This window comes from Schistocerca piceifrons, chromosome 8 (genome assembly GCF_021461385.2).
Source record: "Schistocerca piceifrons isolate TAMUIC-IGC-003096 chromosome 8, iqSchPice1.1, whole genome shotgun sequence".
Taxonomy (NCBI): Eukaryota; Metazoa; Arthropoda; class Insecta; order Orthoptera; family Acrididae; genus Schistocerca; species Schistocerca piceifrons.
In genome coordinates this window covers 254,439,752-254,462,956 of record NC_060145.1, presented here as the reverse complement: position 1 = coordinate 254,462,956, position 23,205 = coordinate 254,439,752, and the positions used below count along the sequence as shown (strand labels likewise).

Sequence of the window (23,205 nt, the reverse complement as noted above, 5' to 3'; positions counted from 1 at the left end):
GATATTGTTATGAATAGCGTCGTATTGTAAAACTCTGCTAGCTCTTTTATAAATACCTTCTAGAAAATTTTGTGCGACAATGAATTACACGCACACTTCCACGCTCGTGATGCAAATTTAGCGATTGGGGTACAGGCCTTTACATAGTTGCCGCGTTTCAAATTGCAGAGCTCAGAAAACTGCGTTTTATCTTCGTCCCGCCTCTAAATCTTCATTGCTGCCAACGAGTGAGATGAGATGCTGTAGGGGTGATTCTATTGCGTCGCCCAGTGAAACCGAATGCAGAAATCTGTTCTTGATGAAGTAGCCAGCAGATAAACAAGTACCTTTGGATGAGTCTCAGATAAATTTATCGCACGAGGAACGCAGTCATAAGAGACGAAATTCGTGTTCTGGAGGAGCAAAACGGAAATACTTGTTCAGCCAGTCTGACGCAGAGATTTCCTGGCTGATTAAAACTGTGTTCTGGACCTGGGACCAGACCCGGAACCTTTCTTCCAGGAGCGCTAGTCCAGAAAGATTGCAACAGAACGTCCGTGAAGTTTGAGCGGTGGGAGAAATACTAGCGCAAGTAAAGCTCTGAGGAGAGGGGTCGACTTCCGTGCGGGGATAGCTCTGTCGGTAAGGGCATTGCTCACGAAAAGCGAGATTCCGGGTTCGAATCTCGGTCATCTATGTAGTTTTAATATGCCAGGAATTTTTTAAAACACAACGCGTTCCTTTTCGAAATGAAATATTAATTCTGGATTCTTACATAGGTTTGCTGTTTTCCCTAAGTCATTTTTGCCGAACACCAGAACAAAGCAGCGAAATACAGAAAGACCTGCGGAGGATCGGTGAATGAAACAGGGAGTGAGAGTTAACACTGCATGTAAATAAGTGAAGGCATCCATGACCGTACCATTTAATTGGCGATGAACTAGTGGAAACAGTAACCCCCGAAAAATACCTAGCATAGGGAAAGCAGATACTAGGCTGAGATTAGTTAGGACAATCTTAAGGACCGGTAATTCACCCACGAAAGGAGTGCCTTAAAAACACACTCATTCGATCGATTCTACCTTTCAGTAGGAAACGGTAGTCTGTCGTGTTGATACTTTAGGTACTGCAGGTGTCCATGAAAGTTCATAAACCTACTTTATCATTAACGTTCGTTGCAGAAGTCCAACGCTTGCATCTTCATGTTTTTCGCTGAATTCTTATACAAATTTTAGGTTTTAATTCTTTGATTTAAAAATATCCAGCACATATATCCCGTTAATTACCTTCCCTTTTCATGTCAAACAAACTGCAGATTCTTACATCCCCAATCACCACAACAACTCAATAATTCTCCCATTGCTACTATCTGACTGGCCTGATGCCGGCCGTTACATGGACTCTTGTCAACGCATCGTATTCTCAGCATTATCACAATCATTATTTTGTGTAACTTACAATTGGAAACTTTTACAAATGCATCTATGCATCACAAAATGGTCAGCAGAAAAAATACACATATTCTCAGCATTATCACAATCATTATTTTGTGTAACTTACAATTGGAAACTTTTACAAATGCATCTATGCATCACAAAATGGTCAGCAGAAAAAATACACATATTTTACATAAATAATTTCATAAAATGCAGAGTTATAAAGTGCTAAATTTTGCAAGATGAATATTACATGGGAAGATTGAAATTTGTGATTTGATGTTCAGTTGACTTCGATGTCATTACAAATGGAGATTTAGCTTGTCTTGGACAAGTAGAAGGCAAAAAATCGTCCACGGTGTTTCAAAAGGAACCACTCAGAAATTTTAAATGTTGTGAGTACATCAGGGGAAACGTAAAAATGAAAATCTCCTCTTTAATATGAGGCAAGCGACATCTCTTTTGGTGCCCTGATTACAACAGCAACCAGATATGAGCTATTTATTCAAAACTTCATATTTGTGTTGTGCGGTGATATGCATTATTTGATGAAAAATTTATCAACACATCGGTGAAATTGAAATTACTGAATGGGGGACTGAACTACATGTATAATACAATATTGTCGAAAACAGTACTGACTTAATCATTTGTTTCTGATAACAGTTCGCAGACACGCAGCTGTAATATGGCGATCAAGTCACGAAATGTGGAAATGCGATCGCATTCTGCGAGATCAAACAAATTACACGAGGTGAATGTGGATTTACCAAACTTGAAAACGGTAATATATACCGTACAGAGAAGTGAAGTGTGATATACATCCAACACCTGTGTGGAGGAACGTTAGGAAGTAAATCTAAACGCTTCTGGTCTAAGTAAGACTTTACAGTCACAGAGACTGAACATATCCCATATTACACATACGGATCAACAACTAAAAACGTAAGGCCGCTCTAGCACTACCCTTAGCGTGCAGGGACTCTTGGACTAACCCACCGAAGGTCTACCGGTGCCGGCCGCAGTGGCCGTGCGGTTCTAGGCGCTACAGTCTGGAGCCGAGCGACCGCTACGGTCGCAGGTTCGAATCTTGCCTCGGACATGGATGTGTGTGATGTCCTTAGGTTAGTTAGGTTTAATTAGTTCTAAGTTCTAGGCGACTGATGACCTCAGACGTTAAGTGGCATAGTGCTCAGAGCCATTTGTCTACCGGTCCTTACACCGATGCTACCTGCCAAGAGCCTGTGTTAGAGTCCATTGCCGAAGCACAGAATTGAAAAGTTCGGGTACAAAACCAAAATCGTCTTATGCAGCGGTAGTGGTCCCAGTTGCAGTCCAAATCGAAGTCCGAAGCAAACGTACAGCGATGTTTATAGTATGTTAGGGGTTCAGAGAAAGCAATAGAGACTTTCGAATCTTTTTTTAAATTGATTATTTCATTACTAACGTCCTTACCGCAATGGTAACACCGGTTCCAGTCAGATCACCAAAGTTATGCGCTATCGGGCTGGGCTAGGATTTGGATGGGTCACCGTCCGCGTCTGCCGAGCGCTGTTGGTAAGCGGGGTGCTCTTCTCAGGCCAATTGAGGAGTTACTTGACTGAGAAGTAGCAGCACCGGTCACGGAAGCATAAAGGCCGGGAGAGCGGTGTACTGGCCGGGAGAGCGGTGTGCTGGCCACACGCCCCTCCATATCCGCATCCAGTGACGCCCATATGCTGAGGATGACAAGGCAGCCGATCGATACCGTTCGGCCTTCAAGGCCTGCTCGGACGGTGTTTTTTATTATTATTGTTTCATTCCCGCACATGGGAGGTGAGAGGAGCTGGCAGCAGCCAGGTCGCCTCTCATCAGAGAAATGTTAAAATATAAGAGGATATCAAAAAATTTTCGTTCGAAGGCGACGCTAACCGCTTGCCTTCAAATCGGTGTTTATATGCCAGCACCTGAGTCGCGCAGGGTTGCATATACGCTGTAGAAGTCCACTTTCGGTGGGTTAGTCCAAGAGTCCCTGCACGCTAAGGGTAGTGCTAGAGCGGCCTTACGTTTTTAGTTGTTGATCCGTATGTGTAATATGGGATATGTTCAGTCTCTGTGACTGTAATAAAAGGAATTTGTATAGGACTGCTCATCCAATAAAAGGCAGAAGGTTCGTACGTGGTGCCTCATATGGTGCATCATTCAGGTCGGATAACGGAAAAGATAACTGTTGAAGACTGTGAAACAAATGTAGATGACTACGTTTGCTAAATGATGCAGCAGGGACTTGCGTTCCTCAAAAGAACTCCGTTACTTACACGACTTTGAAGACAAGTTTACGAATTTGAAGAGCGTAAAGATGAAACAGAATTATCTCTAGATTTGAACAGAGAGTGCCCATATAAATTATCTTTATGAACTTACACTTGAATCATTTTTGAACTCTACTTGATAATAACAACTGGTTTTAAACATGGGAGAAGATGCTCAAAGTTTTGGTTCCTCCACTGATACATGTCATCGTGTGGACTCGTAGTGACACGGACAACGTCCAGTCGATATTCAATTTGTCTCCATTTACTGTCCAGGAATTCCACGGCGACGTGTTCAAATGCATTTCGTTTACATGGCTTCAAGTACTATAGGTATGTAAACTTGGTTCGGTACACCTGATTCTCCATGATTTCCCTAAATCGCTCCAGGCTAATGCCTCTGAAAGGGCATGGTCGACTTCCTTCCCCATCCTTTGACACAATCCGTTTCTAATGACCTCGATGTCGACGGGACGTTAAACCCAATCTTCCTTCCTTAGGAGGAAGTTTACTGGTGCGCGGTCCGGAGTCGGTGACAGCCACTGTAGGAGGCCGTCTCGTCAAATCCATATACCCGGAAACTTTTCATCCAGAAATTGACGAGAGTTTGGTAAGCAGTGATGCAGTGTTCCCTCCTGCTGGTTCAAATGACTCTGAACGCTATGCGACTTAACTTCTGAGGTCATCAGTCGCCTAAAACTTAGAACTAATTAAACCTAACTAACCTAAGGACATCACACACATCCATGCCCGAGGCAGGATTCGAACCTGCGACCGTAGCGGTCGCTCGGCTCCAGATTGTAGCGCCTAGAACCGCATGGCCACTCCGGCCGGCCCTCCTGCTGGAATATGAAGTCAATTTATAGTTGTTCCAGTTGTGGCACAGCAATTTCGGTCACACGTTGAGGTAAACATCACTGTTGACTGTAGATTCGCCGAAAAAACAAGGGACCAATGGTGCCGCTGAGCGTAAGTGCATAGCTCCACACCACGCAGTTACCTTGGGATTGTCTCTTCCCACTTCGCGTCTGATATGAGGTGACACACATTCCCATATGTGAACGTTATGATAATTCAATCTGGCGGATACATGAAAATTTGACTCTTCTGAGAAACAAATCTTTTCCAAAAAGTTATTCTTTGGGTCAGTCTTGACTATCAAACTGCAAACTGCTGACGCCAAGGGTTTTACGTTGGCTTTAATGCCTGAAGCAGCTGCACCTTGTAGGCTTACTTACAATGCTTTTGTCGGACTCCTTGTAAAAACCTGCCGTGTCTTGTCCGCATTGGCGTCTGAAACGGTGGAGCGACCCACCCCACATTTATGTATAACACTGTCTGTTTCCATAAATGGTGTGTACCAAACCCGAATAGTTGGTCGAGACGGTGTTTCCCTTCGGTACTGTGTCGGAAAGTTTCGTTCCACCTAGGAGCCTGAGTTTGTCTCTATGAACCTGCGGCAGCCACATTTTTCGTCAAATTTGTTTCATGTAGAAAGTAAACAATACTGTTTTAAACGCTGCGAGCCATAATGCACAAGGGTTTTCTTCCTGGACAGCCCTTGTGTGTCCGACTCCGAACAGTGGGGCGGGACTCGCGAAGACGAAGCGCGCAGGCCTGAGCCGGCGGCGGTAGCTACGGTGTCGCAAGACGCCACGCTAGGACCTCTGCCAGCGGCTGGTCGGGACCTCTGTTTACTACAGCGCTTGCGCAACACTCGGGGTTTTCCCACTGCTGCAATGTCTCCTTTGCGAGAACGCACAATTCTGTACTGTTAACCTTACACCGACAGTGCGGTACGTCTTGCGATGCCTAACGCGAAATAGTGCCGACAGATGTACACGCGATCCAACAGGTTGTTTGTTTATTTACATGAAGTGAAGGACGCCGAGGTAAGGTCATATTCTGAGCTCGAAGGTAACGAGGTATCTCTAGCAGAATGGTCTCAATTACAACCAGCATGTATTCCGAAAACGAAGGCTATGCGAAACAAAAAAAATAATATTTTGAAAGCAATGAGTTATGGCTGTTAAGCAGATGCAGTATGCTTGACTTCTGATTCCGTACAACACCTACGCTTATTATGTAAAGTACGAGTAGAAGGGGTATTAAGCGCAATTTTTGACTGGTTTGAGGGTTTCGTGGCAGGGGGAATAAAGCACGGAGAGTCATCGACAGATGTAGAATTCGGTTCAGGCATGGCCCAGGGAAAAATGTTATGACAATTGTTATTCATGACGTTTGTTAACGGAAAATATGAATAGTAACCCCAAAAATGCTACCGTTAATTATAATGAACTACTGTCTGAAAAAAGCTGCATTAATACCCAGTCGTATCTTGACAAAATTTCAAAGCTCTTTCTTCACATGAAGAGTGCTATTGACAAGGGATTTCAGATAGATTCCGTATTTCTGGATTTCCGGAAGGCTTTCTACACTGTACCACACAAGCGGCTCTTGCTTATGGAATATCGTCTCAGTTATGTGACTGGATTTGTGATTTCCTGTCAGAGAGGTCACAGTTCGTAGTAAATGACGCAAAGTCATCGAGTAAAACAGTAGTGATTTCTGGTGTTCCCCAAGGTAGTGTTACAGGCCCTTTGCTGTTCCTTATTTACATAAACGATTTTGGAGACAATCTGAGCAGCCGTGTTCGGTTGTTTGCAGATGACACTGTCGTTTATCGACCAATAAAGTCATCAGAAGATCAAACCAAACTGCAAAACGATTTAGAAAAGACATCTGAATGGTGCGAAAAGTGGCATTTGATCCTAAATAACGAAAAGTGTGAGGTCATCCACATGAGTGCTAAAAGGAACTCGTTAAATTTCGGTTACACGATAAATCAGTCTAATCTAAAAGCCATAAATTCCACTAAATACCTAGGTATTAAATTACGAACAACTTAATTTGGAAGGAACACATAGAATATGTTGTGGGGAAGGCTAACCAAAGACTGCGTTTTATTGGCAGGACACTTAGAAAATGTAACAGACCCTATTAAGGAGACTGCCTCCACTACGCTTGTCCGTCCTCTTTTAGAATACTGCTGCAGGCTGTGGAATCCTTACCAGATAGGACTGACGGAATACATCGAAAAAGTTCAAAGAAAGGCAGCACGTTTTGTATTATCGCGAAATATGGGATAGAATGTCACAGAAATGATACAGGATTTGGGCTGGAAATCATTAAAAGAAAGGCGTTTTTCGTTGCGACGGAATCTTCTCACGAAATTCCAGTCACCAACTTTCTCCTCCGAATGCGAAAATATTTTGTTGACACCGACCTACATAGGGAGGAACGATCACAGCGGTAAAGTAAGGGAAATCAGAAAAAATGTTCAAATGTGTGTGAAATCTTAGGGAACTTAACTGCTAATGTCATCAGTGCCTAAGCTTACACACTGCTTAACCTAAATTATCCTAAGGACAAACACACACACCCATGCCTGAGGGAGGACTCGAACCTCCGCCGGAATCAGCCGCACAGTCCATGACTGCAGCGCCTCAGACCGCTCGGCTAATCCCGCGCGGCAGGGAAATCAGAGCTCATACGGAAAGATATAGGCGTTCATTCTTTCCACGCGCTATACGAGATTTGAATAACAGAGAATTGTGAATGTTATTTGTAGAGTATCCATGTAGATGTAGATGTAGATCTATCCACTTCTGTACTCAGTATTTTATATACTTAAAGTAACTGGAGTGTAAGTCTTTAAAAGTATTCGAGTACTACTGAAAATACTTTTGTCTGCGTATGCAAGAAAAACAATCTCACGACGTTAAGCGTCTGTACCCAGGTCCACATGAAGTATGAATTAGACACGACAAAAACGCAGTTTCATATAGCAAAATATCCTCCATAAATCGGTAATGTTGTTAAGGTCACTTATCTATATGTGTAAAGCATGTTTCAAAACCCTAAAGCAGTGTTATGTGCAGGCGTTGTCTGGTAGCTATGAGTCGTCGACTCAGTATCACTTTCTTATTTTACGTAAGAAATGAGAAAAAATGTTTTATGGATGCGCGGTTGTTGTCCAGTTTATAAAGTGGGTACACGACAGTGATATCTCAAACTACGTGGATTGGAACTTTGATAGTGGCAATTTATTTACAGCTCGTACAAAATAGATACGTGTTTCAAAGTAGTCACCAGCATTGTGTATAACCCGTTGCCAGCGATGTAGAAGTCTTAGGATACTCTTAGCAGTGCCAGTTGTGTTGACAGTTCGATCGGCACGGTCTATTGTCCGACGAATTTGTAGCAGTTCTGAAGCGAATGCCGTGAAGTGTGAATCGAGTTGAACTTACGAAGGCTTAAGTCAGGGGAGTGCAGTAGGTGGTATAGCACTTAGCAGCCCCATCAGTCAAGCAAATCAGTAACAGCTTGCACTGTACGTGCTTGAGCATTGTCCTGCATAATGATGGTCAGGTCCTGCAGAGAGTGTCATCACTTCTGTCTCTAAGCTGGCCGTAGGTTGTGTTCCAACGGAGAACAGCATAGAGACAAAAGTGGTGACACTTTCTGCAGGACCTGACCATCATTGTGCTGGACAATGCTCAAGCACGTACAGTGCAAGCGGTTACTGATTTGTTTGACTGATGGGGTTGCTAAATGCTATACCACCTACTGCACTCCCCTGACTTAAGCCCTCATAAGTTCAATTCGATTTCCAAACTGAAGGAAACACTTCACGGCATTCGCTTCAGAACTGCTACAAATTCGTCGGGCAATAGACGGCGCCGCTCGAACTGTCAACACAACTGGCACTGCTGAGAGTATCCTACGACTTCCACAGCGCTGGCAACGGGCTATACACAATGCTGGTGACTACTTTGAAGGTCAGTAAAACTTTGAAACACTTATCTATTTTGTACGAGCTGTAAATAAATAGTTGCCACTATTAAAGTTCCAACCGTCGTATATCCATCACGAGATCGAGTAGAAGTGCTGATAGGGCAGAGAGAGAGTCTTTACGGACATCAAGTAAGTTCTGTGCAGAGCTGCGGAGCCAGGTTTTAACTGTCATTTTCATTAGAACTGTGCTTTCGAAACTTTCTATAGTCAACAAGTGCTACTATTTGGAAGTCTCACCACTGACACTTTCATATCGTTTAATTTGGGTTGAAGTTGTTTCCCTTGCCCGGAGTGCACCGCGAGAGTGAGTGTGCTTTGTGTGTGTGCGTGCGCCCCACGCTGCAGTGTACGTGAGTGGGTGTGTGACGCGGCAGGCAGCAGAGAGGAGCAGCCGGCTGTGATGGGGCGGCACACGGTGAGCGTGACCCTGCGCCGCGACGGCCCCCGCACGCCCTGGGGCATCCGGCTCGTCGGCGGCGCCGACCTCAGCGCGCCGCTGCTCATCACCAGGGTGAGTGTCCGGCTCTCTGCGCTGGCCACATTCCTCCTCGCTGCGCTGTTGAGTGTTTACTGGATCCACAGCAGCAACCACAACTGCGATACTACGGTACTGAGCGAAACCCCCAGCGGCTGGTCCTGGCGGAGGTTCGAGTCCTCCCTCGGGCATGGGTGTGTGTGTTTGTCCTTAGGATAATGTAGGTTAAGTAGTGTGTAAGCTTAGGGACTGATGACCTTAGCAGTTAAGTCCCATAACATTTCACACACATTTTGAACATTTTTTTTAAACCCCCTGGCCTCCGAAAACGATACCTGTAATCAACCTCTTTCCATTTATTGATTAAAAACAGTCTTGGTTGCAATTTTAGATTTTTATTTTTCAACGACGCGTTTCGCCTTATTTAGGCATCTTCAAGTTATCTTGGTTCAAATAGCTCTGAGCACTAAGGAACTTAACATCTTAGGTCATCAGTCCCCTAGACTTAGGACCACGTAAACCTATGGACATCACACACATCCATGCCTGAAGCAGGATTCGAACCTGCGACCGTAGCGGTCGCGCGGTTCCAGACTGAAGCGCCTATAACCGCTCGGCCACACCGGCCAGCCAAGTTATCTTAATTTGGTATTTCTTAAAACAATCCTTTAGTCAGTGTAGCCGAAGGGCAGCGTCGAAAGTATCAGACCAACATCGCCTTCGTTAAACTCTGTAAAAATTTTCTAGATGGACGCGAGTGACACCAAGGTCTGCATAACGCGTTCCCGTTCTCAGGAGCGAGTAACAGGATAAGCTGGGGGCTCAGGTAGTAAGCATAATGCACCACCATTTTACTGAGTTTAACGAAGCAATTCGGAGGCGGGCTGCTAGATTTGTTACTGGTAGGTTTGATGATCACGCGTGTGTTACGGAAATGTTTCAGGAACTCGGGTGGGAGCCTCTAGAGGAAAGGAGGCGTTCTTTTCGTCAATCGCTACTGAGGAAATTTAGAGAACCAGCATTTGAGGCTGTCTGCAGTACAATTTTACTGCCACCAACATACATTTCGCGGAAAGACCGCAAAGATAAGATAAGAAAAATTAGGGCTCGTACAGAGGCATATAGGCAGTCATTTTTCCCTCGTTCTATTTGGGAGTGGAACAGGGAGAGAAGGCGCTAGTTGTGGTACGAGGTACGCTCCGCCACGCACCGTATGGTGGATTGTAGAGTATGTATGTAGATGTAGATGGCGATGTTGGCCTGATATTTTCGACGATGCCCTTTGGCTACACTGACTAAAGGACTCTGTTAACAAATACCAAATTAAGATAACTTGAAGATGCCTAAATAAGGCGAAACGTGTCGTTGAAAAATAAAAAACTCAACTTGCAACCAAGACTATTTTTAATCATTACTGTTAAGCACTGGTTTGTTGTATGCCACATATGAATTGGAAGAATTTCTTTCCATTTAGTCCATTAGTTAGGATACACTGCGTGGCTGACGAGGAGAACACGGCGAGTACCATTACCCGATTTCCCAGAAACTTCACTCACTGGAAGTGAAACCAAAGTAAGCGATTACGTGTCTCGGCTTACAGTTTCTGAGAAAGAGACAGTCAAAGCTTTCGACGTACTTTAAATGCCTTCCAACGTACGATAATCTTATTCCAAATACTGGCACAGAAGCTAGCGTCGCAGCCTCTCATTTTTGCGTCCCGTCTTTAAAACCTGATTATTGTTTTTATTGGTTTTATTTTATTGTATTTTTCAGTATCTTCCCATGTCTGTAGAAGGACACTACACGAAATTTTTGTAACAAGTTAGGGGATAAAATGGTTCAAATGGCTCTAAGCACTATGGGAGTTAACATCTGAGGTCATCAGTCCCCTAGACTTAGAACTACTTAAACATAACTAACCCAAGGACATCACACGCATCCATGCCCGAGGCAGGATTCGAACCTGCGACCGTAGCAGTAGCGCGGTTCCCGACTGAAGCGTCTAGAACCGCTCGGCCTTAGCGCCGGCAGTTAGGGGATACAACGGCGTTATACTAATTGTAAAATAACACTTGGGTTGCAAATGGTTCAAATGGCTCTGAGCGCTATGGGACTTAACATCTGAGGTCATCAGTCCCCTAGACTTAGAACTACTTAAACCAAACTAACCTAAGGACATCACACACACCCACGCCCGCGGCAGGGTTCGAACCTGTGACCGAAGTACCTCTGCGGTTCCTGACTGAAGCGCCTAGAACTGGGTTTCACAACAAGTGTCACTCATTTAATATACAGGGTGTAAATCTGAAGTTGACAAACCAGAATAACTCGAAAAATAAGCTGCACACGAAAAATTGTGTAGAATCTAAAGTTTATTATTTTCGAGGGTGACATCTGCTGGTGCTAAAATTAGCCCGCCACTCCTGGGGGTGGGGTGGGAGGTAAGTTTAAAATTTCAAATGGGAACCTCCATTTTTATTACAGAATCAGATTCTACATAAAAAACTACGTACATTTTGTCTTAAACATTTGTTTTTGTTCTTGGTAGTTGGTGCTGTAATTCAAGAAAATCCATGCTCTCATTTTTGCGTGGAAAATGGTTACGGATAAATAAAAAATACCTATTTACCTCGTAAATTTTGATTCTCTGAAACTAAAACTCTCCCTCTCTCCCCCTAGGGTGGGGTTTGAGAGAGAGGAATTACAGTTTCACAAATGTTGACCCAAATACTATTTTAATGAGAACATGACTTTAATGAGAACAGCCAAGGGGCTGTGGTGGCGGGCTAATTTTAGCACCAGCAGATGTCCCCTTCGAAAATAATCAACTTTGGATTCCACACTTTTTTCGTGTGAAGATTATTTTTCGAGTTATTCTGGTTTGTCAACTTAAAATTTACACTATATATAATAATATTATGGTATTTTCATGGGTTGCAATCTTTTTAAATTCTCATAATCGTGTATTTCATTTTTATGTTAGTTCCTAATCCTTATCTTTTATTTTTATTTTTATTCTTCAGAAAGATTTGATACATTGTCTTGAATGATACTGACCGTAGACACGTTCCAAACATAGAAATTCCGAACAATACGAGCATGAATCTCACTCGGCAGAGAAACGTCATTAACATTGCTGAAGATTAACCGAGGTCAATAATTTCGCGACAAGCAGCGCATAACGTATCAGTTTTCCGAAAACTGTCGTTTGCAATTGATTATAAATCCAACATAAATTTCACGAAAACAATTTCAAATAATGTTTCTATTCGTTTATTGTCTTTTTTTTCTTTTTAAATCATTCGCCATACAATCATTAGACGAATAAGGATGACATTATTTGTATACACTGGAAAACTTTCGCTTAGGATTCTTCTATGGACATGGATAGATAAAACAGACAAAAAATTAATATAATGTGGTTTGGAACACGGGACGCAAAGGGACGAAGCCGCGACGCTAGCCACCGTGCCACTGCTTCGGTTGAACCAATTGCTCGCTAATAGGCACATAAAGCACCTGTAAAACTTCGGCGGTCGTTTTCTCACAAACGATCCAGTATTAACGGACAAGTCGAGACACGTTTTAGATTATTTTGACCCATCTGTCACTAAGCGGAGTTTCTGAGAAATCGGGTTATGGCACTTTCGGGTGTTTTCTCGTGAGTTAGCCTCGAAGACGTCTTCCGCAGAAGGGGACGAAACACTGGGGTTCGACATGAAATTCATCCGATTTTGGCATAATAGCCCGGATCGTCACATTTCCGGCCGTGAAAGTTTACATTTTACAATTCTTATTACTGTCGCAGAAACCGCTGTCTAGTTTTACGTTTACGCCCATCGGCAACGAAATACCTGTTGTGAGCTTATTACGCGTTCTTTCCTAAAGTACAAACTCACGTGTTATTCCCTTTGGAATAATTTATGCACCCTTAAATCGTTCTACTTTATCTTGAAAGACCTCTTCGTCGCTACCGATGCCTTTTCTACTTTCAGTCGACTACATACAGTATTTAATGAAGTTAATGTCCTCTTGTCCGCGATGGTATTTTATGCTACCATTTTCCATGTGTGCTAGTTCCCAGGTAGTGCCAGGAGCGCAGTTCGCTTTTTAGCCAACAACATTTTTAAGTTGAATCTTCCTCCAGTACACCCCATACATTCGGTCGTGAGATTTCTATATCAATAAACATCTTTGTTCAGATATAATACCACTTAATTTTTTTAGAGGGTTGGGGTTGATTTGGGGGAAGAGACCAAACAGCGAGGTCATCGGTCTCATTGGATTAGGGAAGCATGGGGAAGGAAGTCGGCCTTGCCCTGTCAAAGGAACCATGCCGGCATGTGCCTCAAGCGATTTAGGGAAATCACGAAAAACCTAACCCAGGATGGCCTGACGTCGTCCTCTCGAATGCGAGTCCAGTGTGGTAACCACTGCGCCACTTCGCTCGGTAATTTTTGTTTGGAAACTGGTGCTTATCCCACAGTAGGTCAGAGGGATGTAAAGAAGTGGGATTTGCAGTAAAATTATTGCAGGGTCTAAATAAAATGTGACGTTGGCCGCTGAGTGCACTTTCACAGCGTTCCTTACAGCAGGATGCCGCGCGGGATTAGCCGAGCGGTCTGAGGCGCTGCAGTCATGGACTGTGCGGCTGGTCCCGGCGGAGGTTCGAGTCCTCCCTCGCGCATGGGTGTGTGTGTTTGTCCTTAGGATAATTTAGGTTAAGTAGTGTGTAAGCTTAGGGACTGATGACCTTAGCAGTTAAGTCCCATAAGATTTCACACAATTTTTTTTTTTTTTTACCGCAGGATGTGGTTACACCCGGATAGCATAGCAGGACGGGGGGAGAAGAGGGGGGAAGTGCTAAAGGAAAAGGGAGGTTCTATATATTAGCACATCATCCTTGGCCTCTACCACCAATTACACTTTTCCCAGCATCTCACAAGGAGTAATAACAGTTTTTTGTTAAAGGGAGGATTTATAACACAAAAGCATTCTGCAAACTAACTTCGCGTTGAACAACACACACGCGTAGCTGACGCGAGGTCATTGTGATAACCATAAACGAATCACTAGGCAACTGCCAATACTCTCTGAATCGTGATACCTTGACTAAGAACGTTGGGTTCAGTTATGATGGATGAATGTAATAATTTTTGTTGCACCTGAGGATGCGGCTGTAAGCCGTGAAACCGGTAGTGTGGTTGATTAAAACCAAGCTGTATCAGCTGTCAGCGGTGTTTTCATTTATCATAACCATCAACAGCAGTGGATGCTCAGCATATAAAATTGTTTCTCATGATTTTGTTCTGTCATACCTCCTCCTCCAACGTTTTTCACCTACATCAGTCTTCTGACTGGTTTGATGCTGTCCGCAAATGATTCTTCTCTTGTGCCACTCTCTTAATCTCAGAGAAGCACTTGCACCATATGACCTCAGTTATTACTGGGATGTATTCCGATTTCTGTCTTCTTATATAACTTTTACCTTTTACAGCCCCTCTAGTAACATCGAACTTATTACCTGATGTCTTATGACACGTTCTGTCATCCTATCCCTTCTTCTTGGCACTATTTTTCATACAATACTTTCTTCGTTAATTCTGCGGAGAACCGCATCATTCCTTATCTTATCAATCCACCTAATTTTCAACATTCGTCTGTAGCACCACATCTCAAACGCTTCGATTCTCTCCGTTTCCGGTTGTGCGCTCGCATTGCGTCGCCATGTTGGCAGCCCTCCACTACAGATTACGAGCCTAAGACGTAGCAACAGTGACGTTGGTGTTTGTCCCAGAGGCTGAGAGAATTTTGGCCGCTGATCCCACTGCATAACTGAAGGCCCTTGCGTCACAGGCGATGACGTCACAGCGGGAGATTCAGAATATGCGAAGTCAGGTTTCGATCGTTCGCGAAACAGAAATTGACACTGGAAAACCAGTTTTAGCTTTCTGCATCTTAGCCTGTCTGTTTTTTTGTTATTATTACACTATGTACCTAAAAGGATCCGGACAACAACTGTAGACCAAATTACGTACGTATTCAAGCATATGTGAGTGCAGGAAAGATGCAGCGACATTGTAGGCAACATTTCTGTCTGAATGAATCAACAGAGAAAACTAAGTGAGAACGTGTGATGATGTCAGTGGCTCATAAATTTAGGAATTTGTCAACGAGATTTCAGAAAAGATTTCACATTCCCTTATACTCTGTTAGCGAAGTTGCTGTGCCAGGAGAGAATGAGTAGCTCAAGCTTTCGTTTAGCATGCCTGAGAAACATGAAAGTGTACTGTACGAATCTACAGTGAGATTACACTTTCGTTGAAGCAGATGACACGAAGCACGAATGCGCGACATGTCTTAGACTGCTAAAAAAAGGTAATGTTGGTGAATGCATTGACTTAGGTTGTGCTGAGTCCCAGTGCGTGATACGACAATCAGGGCGGCGTGTAAAGACCTGCCATCTTGTTTTGTTTGCTTTTATATTGTACTATTTAGCCTCTACAAAGTAGTGATATTAGTACGTAATATAAAAGAGATTATATCTGTATTTTTAGATTTTTGCAACGAAATTACTGAAGAAATAAATTTTAAATGAATATCGTTTTTGGTTAAATATGATCCACGCACGTGATAAACTACTTGATCGGAAAAAAATAGGGAATTAGTCAAACAGAGTAAGTATACTACACTTCTAAAGTGAATATTCATAAATGGACAGATTTTTTTATGCCATCAGTTTTGTACCTCTTGTGCATTAACTTTTAGAGAAACATGCAACAAGATAAATTTTTGAGTCATATATCAATGAAAAATTCCATGAACCATTTTTAATCACAGATATAAATTATTTTTCGAAGAAAGATATATTTCATTAATAAAATAGTTTTGACGAGTAAATATTATTGTTTTCCAGTAATAAGAGATGAGTACAGGTTTAACTGTTGCTAAATGCATGGAAGCGTCAAACTTGCGTAAAATATCCACAACCCTGGTTAGTAATTGAATTTTCTTTTGCATCGCTGGGGCATACATTTCCTTGCATTGCTCTGAGAATTTCAGCACCCGAGGAGTAAATATCCCACATCAGCAATTTCTTACTAGTGCTTATCGCAGTACCTAAAGCTTATAATTCCAGTTCTGAACAGCTGTGCTACAAACGAACAATTCCCGAATGGAAATCTGATCAAGGAATTGATCATTTTGCCGGAAATAAAAATTTTGTTTGTGCCAGTTATGTCTAGGTATGGACCTTTCGATAGTGTCGTAGTGCCTGCCCTTTTCTCTGTATGATCTAATCCAGAGTTTCGGTCTTCGTTGATAGAAATGTCATATACTGTGAGCTAAATCGGCGTAAGGAATTTTCATAAATCTTTGTTTTACATCCTCAGTGCTCTGCTTTGCCAATAGATCAACTATTTATTAGTTCTGTATGCCTATGTGAGTCTTAATCTATATTAGGTCAGCTGTTTTGCCGTTTGAGACTCCTCTTTCGGTGGTTTAGATTGTGCAAACAAATTCTAGAATCTGTCAAAATTATAATTTTTTCACCTAAAGTCGTGCTATAACAAACAGCCTCCTTTACGGCTAAAATTTCTATTCTTTAAATAACGGTTTCTATGAGCTATGAAACTTTTAAGTAAGACCCGTTCTCGACCAGTTACGGTTTTCAAACCATGTGTATAAATATGTAAGTCATCCGCCCAGTTCGTCTCGAAGAATTGCATGCCTTTATTTGGCGGTATACGTAAATAAGTCGTTGGCACATAAAATATTCCTGACTGGAAGTTAGTCACTTCGTACTCCTTACTAAAACATCGACGTTATGTTGCGCTTCTGTACAACTGGAAGCAAATGATTACTTTGACTAATTTATGTAAAATATTTACATTTTTACGCAGTTAGACGCGAAATTTATCTGTAGCTGGATGTCTTTACATAGCCATAGTGAAGGGAAACCGCCGAGTGACACTGAATGGCATTGCAGCATGTTTACAGATTAGTCATGGGTCAGCACACCACATGTGCTCCAGTTTCACAAAGTGTCTGCAAGATGGGTACCATGGCAGCTGACTCCTGAAATGAGAGAACGACGTTGCAAGAATCGTTACTGGGGACGAAACCTGGGTTCACTTCCACCAACCGGAATCGAAGAGAGCGAGCAAGGAATGGCGCCATTCCTCATCACCAAAACCAAAGAAGTTTCGAACAGAATCATCAGCAGGAAAGGTTATGCTGACTCTCTTTTGGGACGAAAAAGGCGTCATTTTGGAGCATTAGACGCCTAGAGGGACCACTGTCACCAGTGCATCATACACAGATCTCCTAAAAAATCATATGCGGCCTGCAATCAAATCAAAGCGACGTGGGTTGCTGTCGGCAGGTGTCCTTTTGCGACATGGCAATCCAAGGCCCCACACTACCCGTACAACAGTTGCAACAATCACAGACCTGCATTTTGAGTGTCCTCCTCATCCACCATACTCACCAGACCTTGCCCCAAGCGATTTCCCTATGTTTGGACCACACAAAGACGCAATGGGAGGAAAGAAGTTCCGTTCTGATGAAGAGGTACGCCACGCGGTGCATGAGTGGTTGCGCAGACTACCAAAAGAATTTTTCTCTAAAGGAATTTATGCACTTTGTAAGCGCTGGAGGTCTTGCATTGAGCGTGGGGGAGATTATGTTGAAAAGTGATACAGTTTTGTACCACTTCTGCACAATAAATAATATTTAAAAATATTTAAGGTTTTCATTTGACTCACCCTCGTATTACCCTGTAGACACAGAGTGTCATTTCCCGACTTTCCACCTTTAGAACATGGGGCGATGTAAACCATAGCTCCAAATCATACGATGTTTCTGCGAGCCTTGGTAGCAACTGAAAGGCTTCAATTTGTAGGGCCCTTGGTCATTGGCAGTGGCCTCTCAGAAACAAACTTGGCCCCATAGCCACTCCAGAATATAATAAAATGTTTGGGAGTTATCTTTATGTGTGACCATCGAGGGACGGCACACTTTAACTATACCCATCTCTTACAAGGCATACATATGGATGTATGTTGATGTATGTTGAACACCGTCGATGGTCTAGCTATGATCCTCCCAATGCCAAAGATGGTAACGTGCAGTTTACAAGCAATCTTTGGTTACTTTGCCAGTGCAGGAATGATCATCAAAGTGTGATACGACACGCTCACGCTCCCAACTGCAAAGGATGGTCTCGGTATGGTCAATGTGAGGGTTAGAGCAGCTGCTCTATATGTCACCACGATGATGAGGAGGTGGAACCATCGCCAGCAGGGCTTCACAGGAACTCTGATGGAAGTATTGGCCACATCTCTCACAAACCACTCATTGCGGTGTGGCGCATTTCGCCGACAATATCTCACCTTAAAAGTTTTTTTTGTGCACTTCAGTTACGTCAGCACTGACCTGCGAGTGAGCGGCTGCAGAGGGCCCATGATGTTTATTGCCACATGATGTAAGGTCATTCCTAAAATGCGATTGAAAGTTGTCTACCCTCGGTTAATTTTCCAGTGGTCTTGCGTTCAGTGCAAGGCGTTCTTTTGAATTCAAAGCCAGAGTGGTCCGGTATTCGGTGATTAACCACTAATATATGAATCCGTAATTATGGCCGATTCTCGGTTGCGTCCCCAGTATTACCTACCTGATACAGATGAACACTGTGGATCTGCCATGGAGGTATAGAGGTTGATAAGACTGATGTTGGCCCTCTTTCTGTGAATGACCCCTAGAGCAGTGACTCTGACATCCCTTATTATACCAGGTATGACGTTTTATCCACGTACTAAGATGAATGCAGTGATATGGGTCAAGGGTTAGATTATGTTGCATTTTTACCGTGGTGGTGTCAAAAAATTTCTCGATTTTTGACGCTTCTTATTGAAATGATTCACTCGTCTACGGCACCACCCGCGCTACTTCCAATACTTTGCTACAGATGTGGTGTGTCGAGTATGACAGGTTAACCCTTTGTATATGTCAATTTAACGAAACAGACCAGAGCAGGCGACAAAACCATATGAACTCTTTCTTTCTGAAGACGTATCTGGCCCTAATAGTGGGGTAATATGAGCCATGGACACGTTAAAGAGGGAGGCATCGTGGCCAGGCCTCGGGTTTCGACCTCTGCCCCCTCTGCCTCCTTCGGCCTGAAGCTGATGCTCGACTTCCTAAAACTAATTAAAAAAGCCCTGGCCTTGGCACAGAAAACGAGAGAGGTAAGTAAAGCGCACGCTTGTGGGACTCACAGAGGCGAGCTGGAACCAATTCGAATCCCTTTCGCGCATTAACGACGGAGGGTGGGGGAGCTGACCACCCTAAATGTGATTTTTAGTCGGTTTCCCTCATCCATCTAGATGAATTCCGCGCTGGTAGCCACGTACAACATCAGATACACACTATCCAAACAATTATAAAAAAATAAAAACGCTATCAAACTTGAACTGCACTAGGGCAGGTAGGATACGCAGAATCCTTCTGATAGTTGTAGTGAGGAGGTGGGGGAGGGGGAGTAGTGGAATGAGGAAGGGCATCCAGGCACGAAACACCACGAACAATGCCACAAACGATATCTAATAATGCCAAAAGGAAAAAGAAGGACGCTAAGAAAGGACATTTGTGATACTGACTGGTGTGAAGTGGGATGGACACCTATGGCGGGAGATGCGTTTTGCAAAGCGGCAGAGCACCCGGTGATGCCCTTGGCCAGCTTCCAGCGCCTTACTGCTGCCAGCTAGAGGGCGCGCCAACAACGCCGCCGACGTGTTCACTCCTTTTAGTCTGTTACTATCGTGTCTGTCTCTTGATGAGAGCAGGCCGTCGGGCTCTGTTGATAACTAATCGCATACATCTGAGTGTAGGACTTTGGGCTTAAAACAGCCACCCCTCAGATTTATTACAGGGTTATTCATACCTCCAGGATTTCAGAAGCCACGTTTCATGTGTCTTGAAAGATGACTCCACATAACGTGCTTGTTTGGGGCGCAGAACAACCACATAACATTGTGTAGCTCATTCTCGATTCACCTAAAATTAACGTTTCTTGTGCTTTGCCCTCTTCAAAAGTTTATGGACAGATTTCCTTTGCGGAGAAAACTGTGACTGTTTCGTGTACATGAGCATGCCACATTTACAGCAAGGCAGTGGAGACTTCATTGTGCAACAAGATGGTGCTCCATCATACTTCGTTTGATACGTTCGTGATTACTTCAAATGCCTAACTGCCTCAATGTTAAAATGGACGTCTTTCCCTGTTCTTCATTGGGCTCTAAGGTCACCTGACTTAGCTCTGTGTGATTTCGTCTCACCGGATTATGTCAAAGATCGTGTGTTCCTTCCTTCACTGCCATTTAATTTTCGAAGCGTTGCAAGGAAGGATAATTAATATGGTCGCTGACATCACCGTTGACATTTTGGGACGCTTATTGCAAGTCTGACTATTGTACTGAAGTTTGTTGCGTCACAAATGATGTCCGTATTGAGCACATGTAACTTGAGTTAAAAGTTGTAGAGTTATACTATCCACTGATACGTGTGTATTTTCTACATCTCTTGTTATTTTCTCGCAGTCGTCTACTGAAAGCCGAGAGGTACTTATGAACGACGCTGTACTTCGCCAGCCTCAAAGAGTACTGCCTCAATGATTGACAAGGTTTTGAGGCCGCAGGGCAGGAAGATAAAAGGCGCTCAATTCGGCCTTTCACGTTGCATCAGAGAAGTATGGATCCACTCTTTAGAACCAGTATCCGATGTAAATTCGCTATTGGCCGACAGGTGTTACCCGTTTCAAACTGATAGACTTCTCAATTCAAGCTGTTCTTGTGGCCCCATCGCATAATGAACGCTTGCATCTAGCCAGAAATTTGGAAGTGTCTGATCTCATTTCGTATGCAAATATTTTGTTTTAGACGAAAATGAGGCGAAATACGTGGAAAAAATTACACGGAACGTGATGTGAGGTATGGATAACAAATGTTTAGTGAGGACAGTACTTGCAATAACTAAACGCATATGATAATAGCTGTATGTAAAATGATAACATTCATATCAGTGTGATATACTCGCTCTACGCCAGAACAGTCAAAAATACAATTTTAAAGAAAAGGTATGTTCCATTTTCAACAGAAAACCAGTCTAACAGTGCCCAAATTTTCCATAAATACTTGTAACATCACGATTAATATCGTTCGTAAAAGAAAACAGTTTATGCCCCCCGCAGTTATCTATGCGTAAATAACTTGAAGTAAATCGTCTGCTAAATAAGCGTAAAATAAATAATATTGCCATAAAATTATATGTATGCACTACGGGGAGATGATAACGTCCTCTCACATACAAGTGTGATTTGATAGACTAAGTAATCATCGGAATGGGTGACAGTAGGATCTGGGTACACCTTTTGACTACGAACCTAAGATAAAATTTCGGGCATTTGAAGAAAAGGAATCTCAGGACCAACCCTTTGTTCTATTAATTATATTTATTTGTGTTTTTGATGGATGTAGTTCGGGTATTACGGGGTACAATTTACTTTTGTAGTTGTAACTGCAAATTGAACTCATTCATCACTCTGAAACACACGTTTATCTTAAACTGCAACTATTGGGCAATAAGTATTTGTGTTTCTCTTCAACAAATTTTTTTTTAAAAAAAAGCTTATCACCGGAAAAGCATTAAGAACACTTTGTACTAGCGAGCTAATACGGGATAGTCGGGAAATATGAAATAGCCTTATAAAAATGCAGATAATCATGGAAATTTGGGAAAATGTATTTTATATGCGCAAAATATAATTCTGAGATTGCTCTAAATTTAAACTCTCAAAAGAAATATCAGAAAAGTAAAAAAATTACTTGATGCGAGAACGAATCTGTTACGTTTATTAACTTAAAGAAAAGTTTTGAAGTAATTATCTGTGTACGTACTATGCGCGATTCGTCTAAAATTCATCCACTTTCATAAGTCACAAATCAAATGTTCGTTCTCAGCGCCTGCGTAATCAGGGTGGGCGAACATTGTACCACGTATATCACATTGCCCGCCTCGGCATCTTGACGTTAACAACATAACAGAGCCAACCGTATCGGTAGGCAAAAGTGGAGCAGCACATAACAATCTAATAATCTTTTACTTAATAAATTCCATTGTTTTAATTATTAGTGTACATTTTCAGTTAACATTGCTTATTTTAGAAATCTTGCATTAAAAAATTTCGTCAAACTACATGTTCAATTTGTCAAGCCACTTACGTGTTTAGTAGTTTGTGCATGCAGAGATACTAGAAACAGAGCTCAAAAACTGAAGGAGGTGAATAGTCTTCTTTGTTACGCATGCACAAACGATTGCCACGTGATTTTCTTGGGTTTTTTACATGTTAAGGAATGTAGAATGTACGTTAGGTAACAGTGCTACTGTGAGATGAAGAGGTTCACACTGGAGAGAAGGCCGCAAAAAGCCTCGTTAAACCATTGAGAAGAAACTGAATTCATGCGGCTACTTGCCCGAAATTTTATGGAACATTCAGAAGACTGATTGCATAAAAAAATAAAAACAAAACAAAAGAAATAAAAATGACGTGTAAAGAGCTATTACGAGAATTGCCGTGTCATCCAAACCCTAGAAAAAGTAAACATGTGCAATAAGGGTGGGGTTACGGGAGAAAATGTAATGATTAATTAACGGGTAATGTTACACCTACATACATACTCCGGAAGCCACCGATGGTGCATTGCGGAGGATACCACGTACCGGTAATAGTCATTTCCTTTAGTGTTCCACTCGCAAACAGAGCGATGGAAAGACGACTGTCTATATGCCTCCGTACGTGCTCTAATTTCTCACATTTTATGTTCGTAGTCCTTAAGCGAAATGTACGTTGGCGGCAGTAGACTCTATCTGAGTGGGACTTAAATAGCGATTCTCTAAATTACTGCAATAGTGTTTCGCGAAAAGAGCGTCGTCTTCCGTCCAGGGAGTCGCATTTTAGTTCACGAAACATTTCCGTAATACTTGTGTGCTGATCGAACCTATCGTCAATAAATCTAGCAGCACGACTCAGAAGTGCTTCGATGTTGTCTTCCTTTAATCCGACCTGGTGGCGATCCCAAACAGGGTCGCACTAGCGTTGTATACGCCGTCTCCT

At 42.7% G+C, this 23,205-nt stretch overlaps 1 protein-coding gene across 6 annotated transcripts in view; it reads left to right on the top strand.

The window, feature by feature from the left end:
• The window catches only part of LOC124711303 (nascent polypeptide-associated complex subunit alpha, muscle-specific form), a 421,389-nt gene that overhangs the window by 32,839 nt on the left and 365,345 nt on the right, over window positions 1–23,205 (top strand). For all 6 annotated transcript variants that reach the window (XM_047241316.1, XM_047241315.1, XM_047241314.1 and 3 more), the window contains exon 2: window positions 8,938–9,074. In XM_047241316.1, coding sequence (XP_047097272.1) covers window positions 8,964–9,074 — 111 coding nt within the window. In that variant the 5' untranslated portion in view covers window positions 8,938–8,963. The remainder of the gene's footprint in view (window positions 1–8,937; window positions 9,075–23,205) is intronic.